General features: G+C 40.4%; 1 protein-coding gene across 1 annotated transcript; it reads left to right on the top strand.

Annotated features, from left to right (window-relative positions):
- Positions 1 to 902: 902 nt before the first annotated feature.
- LOC131187294 (bifunctional epoxide hydrolase 2-like) lies at positions 903 to 5,457 on the top strand (the record flags this gene model as incomplete). The annotated part of the gene is made up of 4 exons (XM_058161558.1): positions 903 to 1,062; positions 3,467 to 3,657; positions 4,524 to 4,646; positions 5,440 to 5,457. Coding segments are annotated over 4 exons (492 nt in total), but the record flags the coding sequence as incomplete, so codon positions are not given.
- Between the last annotated feature and the right edge of the window lie 2,980 nt (positions 5,458 to 8,437).

Here is an 8,437-nt window from a genome sequence, read left to right as displayed (position 1 = left end):
GGGAGGGGCTCTCACTTCCCCGGGAAATGTTTTCTCCGACTGGCAGCTACCCATGAATCAGAGTCCTGGGGCTCTCAAGCGGACAAGCAAGCTCTTCCTTTCGGGCTTCGGGTCCTGTTGTTAGATGGGAAATAGGTGACTTCAATTAAATCGTTAAGATCCTGCTTGGCTCCTTCTACGCTCTCAAGTTGTTGCTCTTCCATCTTCACTGGGTCTTTGCACCGCTGTGGAGGTTGGAGACTGGGCCAGCACCCTCTAACGGCCCCTCTGAGAGGAGGAGAGGGTACTGTTAGCAAAAGAAAGTTTGTGAGTTTTGGGAATAATGTCAAGGTTCCAGAAATACCTCTTCTGCGTAAGACTCGAGGCATCCGTTCCTTTTCTCAAAGTCCTTTACTAGCATGAGGAGACTGGCACACGATGAGTGCAATTCCCAAAACAAGTTCCGGATTCGTTTCCCCAGTTATACAAACCCCAGTAGTCCCACCCCTGACCCTCTGATGATCACACGGTCCCACGTCCTTCCAGTTCATTCGAGTAATTCTTGCCACTCTCTGCAGACGTGAACGCTATCCGACCTTGACCACCGGAAGAATGTTACCTGCCCTCAACCCCCTTCTCCCTTAAGATAAAAATGGCAGCGTCTGGAAACCGAAAGTTCAATATGGTTTCCAGGCCTGACATTAATATTGTGTGTGTAATATTTAGGATCCATTTTATGGGGATTTTTCAGGAAGCCCAAACCAGGCACTCCTTTATAGCTTATGAAGTACACCCACTTCTATTCCTAACGTAGTCATCTTCCATGTTTAATATACTTACAATGGATATCCTTATCACTTTGTTCTGTCCCACTCTGTTTGTGTTAAAATAAAAATAGTTCTATTTTAACATCTCTGTTTTAGCTTATTGCTGACTTTGAAGATGATTGCAAGGAAGTTTCTTCTGCTTCTAATATCCCCCTCCCTGAAAACTTCTCACTGAGCGAGAGTTTTGGCAAAACGATGGCAAAAAGTGGCTTGAGTGTACCCTTCCTGAAGGCTGCTATGCTTCTCAAGAAAAATGGTAAAACTTCTGTTACGCAGGGCAGTGGCATAATGCCTGCTGTATTTATTTCACACTATTTATCATCAAATCAATTCAGTACTTTTTAAACTGGAAAATGTTCTATTTCTTTGAGAAGGTGAGCACTCTTATAAGACACATCCAATTTTGTGCATGAGAATGAAGAGGGAAGAGTCAATTGCCTTTTTCAAGAAGGTGCATGTTCTCTGTGCCTGTTATACTTGATTTAGCTTTAAAAATCATTACTGTATATACTCAAGGATAAGCCATTTTAGGTTGCAAAATACTACTCCAAAGATTGGTTTTAGCTTATCCGTGGATGGGCTTATTTGCCAGTATATATTGTAATATTTTTTTTAAATACCCATATATTCTTATATAGGGCTAGGACGTTGAGCTTGTTGATCGAAAGGTCAGCAGCTCGGCGGTTCGAATCCTTAGTGCTGCCATGTAACAGGGCAAGCTCCCGTTACTTGTCCCAGCTTCTGCCAACCTAGCAAGTTTCGAAAGCACATAAAAATGTAAGTAGAAAAAATAGGGACCACCTTTGGTGGGAAGGTAACAGTGTTCCGTGCGCCTTTGGTGTTGAGTCATGCCGGCCACATGACCACAGAGACGTCTTCGGACAGCGCTGGCTCTTCGGCTTTGAAACGGAGATGAGCACCGCCCCCTAGAGTTGGCAACGACTAGCAAGTATGTGCGAAGGGAACCTTTACCTTTACTATATTCTTACAGATAATCCGACCGTCAAGTCTTTGGCCAAAATACTGTGAAAAATGTGCCACCTATTTATAAGCCAGTGGTGAAAATTAAAATGTACAAACATTTTAAGGGCTGGCTTGTCTGTGGATTGTTTATTGTTGATAGTATTTTCGTTGAACGTCCATGGAGATTCTCAGCCATCCATGTCATGGTTCTCCCAAAGGTGCTTTTTCAAAAGGCAGCTGACTTTGTTTTCCTTGAAGACATTTCACTTCTCATCCAAGAAGATTCTTCAGTTATTATTTTGATTAAAAATTCAAGGGTTGATTTATCCATGCATAGGCTTATCCATGAATGTTATTATTATTATGTATTAGATTTTTGTCCTATCTTTATTACTTTATAAGTAACTCATAAAATAATAATCTTTTCTACTCAATTTTTTCCCCATAACAACAACCCTGTGAAGTGAATTGGGCTGAGAGAGAGTGACTGATCTAAAATCATTCAGCTGGCCAAAACAGAACTCACAGTCTCCTGGTTTCTAAGTCAGCACCTTAACCACCACACAACATTGGCTCTCTCAAGTATATATGGCAGGGGTGAAATCTATTTATCTTCCTTACTGGTTTGGAAGTCTACGCACTGTGTGCACATGCGCATGTGCATCCTCTGTGCATGCACAAAATATTTCTGTGCATGCACAGAGGGTACAAAACACATTACTTCCTGGTTAAAACCAGCAAGTAACAACAGCCGGGCGAGTGGGCAGAACCTCGCACTGCAATTGCTACCAGTTCTCCGAACCACCAGCCAAGATTGCTACCAGATCGGGTGATCCGGTCTGAACCGAGAGCATTTCACCCCTGATATATGGTATTTTTCTGACAAGTATTAGGGTAATGATCAAATGCCCAGACAATTGGTTCTTTTGAATCCTGAGATAATAAGCACACCAGTAAATAAAGGAATTTTAAGCTTTATTATTAGCTCAAGCAAACAAATTTAAAAGCATAGCATAAAAACTGTTCAAACCCAAATCTCTTACAAGCTGTCAGGAGCTCCTTAATAGCCACAGCAGCGATACCCCAAGGGCAGCCCATTTCCATAATACCTAAATGATAGGTTCTGTGGAGAAGCTCCCAACAAAAACCCCAAGGTATTTATCAAAACCTGGCACCGTGTTAGAGCCATGTTGATGGCTTTACCATGGTTATGAAACTGCAAGACCTAACCTTGGTTGAGTGGTACATAACTCTGTGATGGGAACAAAAAGTGAGATTTTCACAGGTTTGCAGCTGTGTGAAAATTCTCCCCCCTTCTTTACACAGCAAGAAAAAGTGATAATCAGATTAACTCAGAATCAGCTCTAAATTTCTAGACTTTTAATATATGGAGAAATAAAAATATGTCCCTAAATTCCTGAAAATAACAATAACCTTCAACATTGTCACTACTCTTTCATGAGCAATAGGCAAAACATTTGTTGTTGTATATTGCCACTCCTTATTGGAGCCTAATAAGTATGTTTGCCTTAACTAACTTGTCCATAATGTGTACCAAGTTTTGGCTTTGTGGAAGTTAAAAAAAATCTTGTGATCTATGTGACTAACTGATTCAGGAATTGTCAAATTTCACAATATCGCTCCCCCTTAAAATAAATAAATAGTCCTCATTTATTCAATTTCCTGCCCCTTTTCAGGTTTCAGAATTGCTGTCTTGACAAACAACTGGATTGATGATACTCCTAGCAGGCATCACACAGGGTTTGTCTTATGTCTGCTGAGGAAATACTTTGATAAGGTGATTGAGTCTTGTCGGATTGGCCTGCAGAAACCAGACCCCAAGATTTACGAGTATGCATTACATGAGCTGAATGTAACACCTGAGGAGGTTAGTGTCTTCTCAACCTCTTTAACAGATTTCCAGCTTTACCTGTCTGTATCACTCATTACATCAGCTTCAAGTGTGTATAGAGATGATAATGTTCCAAGTACTCTGTCATGGTCTGGATATATTTTTATTGGGATTCAGTTCTCTCTTGCTAGTTTAGATGTGATTCAATGAAATCCCACTTTGAAGCCTATTAAACATGATAGTACTTTGATTTATTAATGAGACCTTGGAGATCTATAATCAGATATTATTTCTCTCTTTAATATCTTTGAATTGTAATTGTGAGAGAGGGAGATTTGACTAGAATTCCACTTAAGAAGATAGGCAATTTCCCATCTAATACAGGCAACACTCTGATTTGCTCTATTAAACATTTTAATATGGGCAAATAATAATGTGCACAGTATGTGCCTTAAATAAGTGAGATAATGATGGAATTAACATGTCCCCCCATGCAGCAAATCTTAATTTTTCCCTCCCCCCCCAAAAAAAAGCTTAAAGCTTTCTACAAAGAAAAAAAAATCTGAAGAACTGTATTGTATAGTTTTTCTTTCTAAATCTTCTTCCCCCTTACTTTAACAGTCTAGTCCTAATGGTTGAGGATATGTTTAAAAGTGTGCAACAGTGGCTATTGATCTTTGTAAAGATAAGGGATTAATGAATAAAATCCTTTATTTTGAGGGAGGGCAGTCTTCAGTGCATTATTTTATATCTTATTCTTTCCTGTTCTGTAAATTCATTTTTCATACTTAGTGCATTTTGCACAGTTCCACTTCTCTCATTGCAGCATGTAGATTGCCTGAATAAAGAATATTTATGGGCCTTCCACCTGCAGCAGATCTTGATTCTTTTCTTCACTTTAGGTTATTTATCTGGATGACATTGGTGCAAACTTAAAGCCTGCTCAGAAGATGGGGATGACAACAATCCTAGTGAAAGAAGCTGATTCTGCTTTGAAGCAGCTTCAAGATCTGACTGGGGTTCAGGTAAGTAGTCCTTATCTAGGCTTTGGTATGAGCAGTTTCTTTGATCTCATACAGGTCTTGTTTTTCAAACTTTGCTACAGAGTTCTCCCAAATAAGCAAGTCAAGAGAACAAACTTTTAAAGCTTTCTTCAAAGCAAAGATAGGAAGGCCCAGTATAATTTTTTTCCCAGCACAAATTCCACAAATTAGGAATCATTGAGCAACTGCAAAGCTCTTTGGGTGCATTGTACTGATTGGGAAAATGAAGTCAATAATTAGAGAATCTCTAGAATTATCTTAAAACTGAACTCAGGTTTGTATTGTAAAGTAGTGGGAAGTCCTCTAGATAATTTGGACCCAAAGTATTTAGAGCATTAAAAAATCAAAAACAATTATATGAATTGGACTTAGAAATAATTAGTGAGGCTGGTATAGGGATCTATAAAACCATCCCATCATATAGTTCAAGAATTACTTCTGGATTGAGGCAGCTGCCAAAGACCTGACTATATTCCTCCTTTCAGGATCGTAGTGTTCCCAAAATAGCTTGTAAGCAATATAAAAAACAGTAAATACAATATTTTATATTTTACTTATTTTATTTTAGGAAATTTATATTGCTGCCTATTCTCACATGGCAACTCAGGGCGGCTTACAAGAATATAAAATCTCATATATAAAACATTAAAACTAATAAAAGTGAATAATCATATAATAAATTAATAAAATAATATAATAACTTCCCAGTCCCTCCCCCGGTGACAACACATCACAAGAGCCATGTGTGGGCTCTATCCTGCTCTGCGTTCCCCAGGCCTCTGGCCACTGGTGAAATGTAAAATTTGGTACTAACGGTTCTGTGGGAGTAGCTTGATGGGGGTAAATTGACTGGGTGGGTGTGGCCAACTTTTTTAACTTTTAAAACATTTTTTCTACAACCTCTTTGGCTGAAGAGGTTGTAAAAAAATGCTTTTAAAAGGCTCTGACGATCTCAGCTGAGTTGCCTGATCGTCAGAGGGTTTTCTTTTAAAAGAATTTTTTTTGCCTTTAAAAGAAAAAAAAGCCTCTGACGATCAGGCAACTCAGCTGGGATCGCCAGAACCAGAACCTTTTAAAAGCATTTTTTACAACCTCTTTGGCTGAAGAGGTTGTAGAAAAAATGCTTTTAAAAGGCTCTGACAATCCCAGCTGAGCCACATGATCATTGGAGGCTTTCTTTTACTTTTAAAAGCATTTTTTCAGCTGAAGAAAAAATGCTTTTTTTTAAAAAAAAAACAACCTCTGATGATTGCACGGCTCAGTTGGGCATGGGAGTGGGGCAGGGATTTTCGCTACCGGTTCTCCGAACCACCCGCCGCCATCGCTACCGGATCAGGCAATCCAGTCTGAACCGGGAGCATTTCACCCCTGCCTCTGGCAGAACCAAGTCTTCAGTGCCTTCCAGAAGAGTGTTAGAGTGGGGGCCATTCTAATCTCTGGGGGAATGATGTTCCAGAGAGAGGAAGCTACCATGGAAAAGTCCCTTCTTCTGGGTCCCACCAGGTGTATCTCCCGAGGGGATGGGACCCACAATATTCCCTGCCTCCCTGTTCTGGTGGGTCGGGTCGATGTGACCGGCAAGAGACGGTCCTTCAGATAACCTGGTCCCAAGCCATGAAGGGCTTTAAAGGTGACAACCAGCACCTTGAATTGCACCCAGCAGCAAATCGGCAACCAATGCAGTTCGTGCAGGAGAGGTGCTACATGTGCGCACCGAAGTCTGCATAAAACCATGCAGGCTGCTGCATTTTGCACCAACTGGAGCTTCTGCATGCTCTTCAAGGGCAGCCCCATGTAGAGTGCATTGCAATAATCAAGATGCGAATATAACAAACATTTATGAAAAATAAAAGGATCCTTCCCTTAGGACTGTTACAGGCAGTAGCTAGGATTGAATGCAGGCAGGCGGAAGAGAAGGAAAGAATCCAACTGGGCAACTTCTGGAATAGCTGCTGCCTTTCTACTTCCATCTCTTGGGGATAATTCTCATGGGGTAACTATATGTGTGGCTAAGAAGTACTATAATTTTTCCTGACTGATAGCTGGTTCTTTAATAGCTCATAAGCTGGCATGCCTCTTTTGCTAGTACTGTACAGTTACTGTCTTGACTAATCTGCAAGATGAACGTGACAACAATAGCTGAACCAGGGAAGAGATTAATGGCAAGGCATTCTGGTGATGGAAGGAAATGAGACCGCTGTCCAGGACTGGCTGATTTTCACATGCCTGGGTATACAATATTAACCTTGTAAAACTGACTCAGTGGTTAGCCGTTTTAAGCCCAGCAGGATCTGGTTACTTTGTGCTGCAATGGACACGTTTTTTTCTGTAATACTTTTGTTAGATCTACCCAAATGTACTTCATCCAACTCACGTAGCAGCTGATTCCTTGAAAGTGGATCTGCTTCTTTCCCTTTAAAAAAACAAAACACAGGGATCTGCATTTCTCTGTGGACCCAGGTTTCTTTCTACCTTTGCAGTGAGCAAATTGCTGGTATTTGTGCTACATGAAAAATTTGAAAAAAAATATTCAAGGGCATTTTTCCCTTAGGAAGATTGTTTTTAAAAGCAGGCAATTTAAATGTGGGCTTTTAAATCATTTTTAGCTGGATTTCATTATCTTCCAGGAATGGAATTTTTATGAGACATTGAGCAGAATGAATTTCAGCTTCCTTTTTACTTTTTTAATTGGGTTTTCAGTCCTTTTTGTTATACCGTAGATATTTGGAAAATACTATTAGTTTTCATGTTCAATTCCTGACATCTCCTTGATTTTTTCAGTTGCTAATTATAATAGATTCCCATCCTGAGCTGACTCATCAGCAGGATGTAACTATATTTAAAATTGCGTTTTAATTGCTTTCAATGGAAACAATTGTTTATTGTGACTTGAGCATGTAAAATGAAAATCACTTTCAGAAGAGATTGGACAACCATTTGTCTGAAATAATGTAGGTTTCCTGCCTGAGCAGGTTGGATTAGAAGATCCATTAGCCTCTTTTTTATTATTTTATTTTGTCACGGTATACAAGCATCAACATAAAATAACTACATATCATATAAGCATATATATGAGCAAAGTATGCAATAATATTAATTTGATATAATCCTTCCAACTCTGTTGTTAAGTTCCATTCTGAATCACATGCTGCCTTAGTCATTTCATATAGTGCAAACAGGTTTTGAACTCATCCCAAATAACTAGCAAGACATGGCCTCAGTCACCTTGTTTGCATCTGTCCAAACGGCATCCAGCTGAAAGTAAATCTGGTCTTATTCTCTGACTCTCTCACGTTCTTCATTGCAGCTCAGCAAATGCTTTTCCAAACCATCTCTCCCTTTACATATAAATAGTGCCATTGTTGTGTCTTGCCCGCCCTCAGAGCAGCCGGGGCCTTCTTACCTGCTCCCGAACACTGAGGAATGTATGCCTCCCGGCCCAAGTCCTGGCTCCATGCCCACACAAACTGCAGAAGAAGGAGAATCTCCCCAGCACTCCATGCCCAGGCAAATCAGCTACCTCCTCCTCCACAGCATGTGAGCCTGAGAGGTTTATTCTAACAGCTGTGGAGTAATCCTCGCATCAGAAGATTGGATAGCGGGCAACAGGGGAAGGGAGGGCAGGCCTTGAGTGCTGAGTCATGGAGCCACACCCCATGGCCTATATAAGGATCTACTGGCATCTGGCAGTATGCAGTCAAAGTTCGAACTTATCTTGCTGAAGTCACTTACTGGTCTCCTGCCTGCTCTGAGGACTTTGCTAGGACTTTGGG

This window comes from Ahaetulla prasina, unplaced genomic scaffold (genome assembly GCF_028640845.1).
Source record: "Ahaetulla prasina isolate Xishuangbanna unplaced genomic scaffold, ASM2864084v1 Contig204, whole genome shotgun sequence".
Taxonomy (NCBI): domain Eukaryota; kingdom Metazoa; phylum Chordata; class Lepidosauria; order Squamata; family Colubridae; genus Ahaetulla; species Ahaetulla prasina.
Note: the sequence above shows the minus strand (reverse complement) of the source record. Positions and strands in the feature narration are given on the sequence as shown.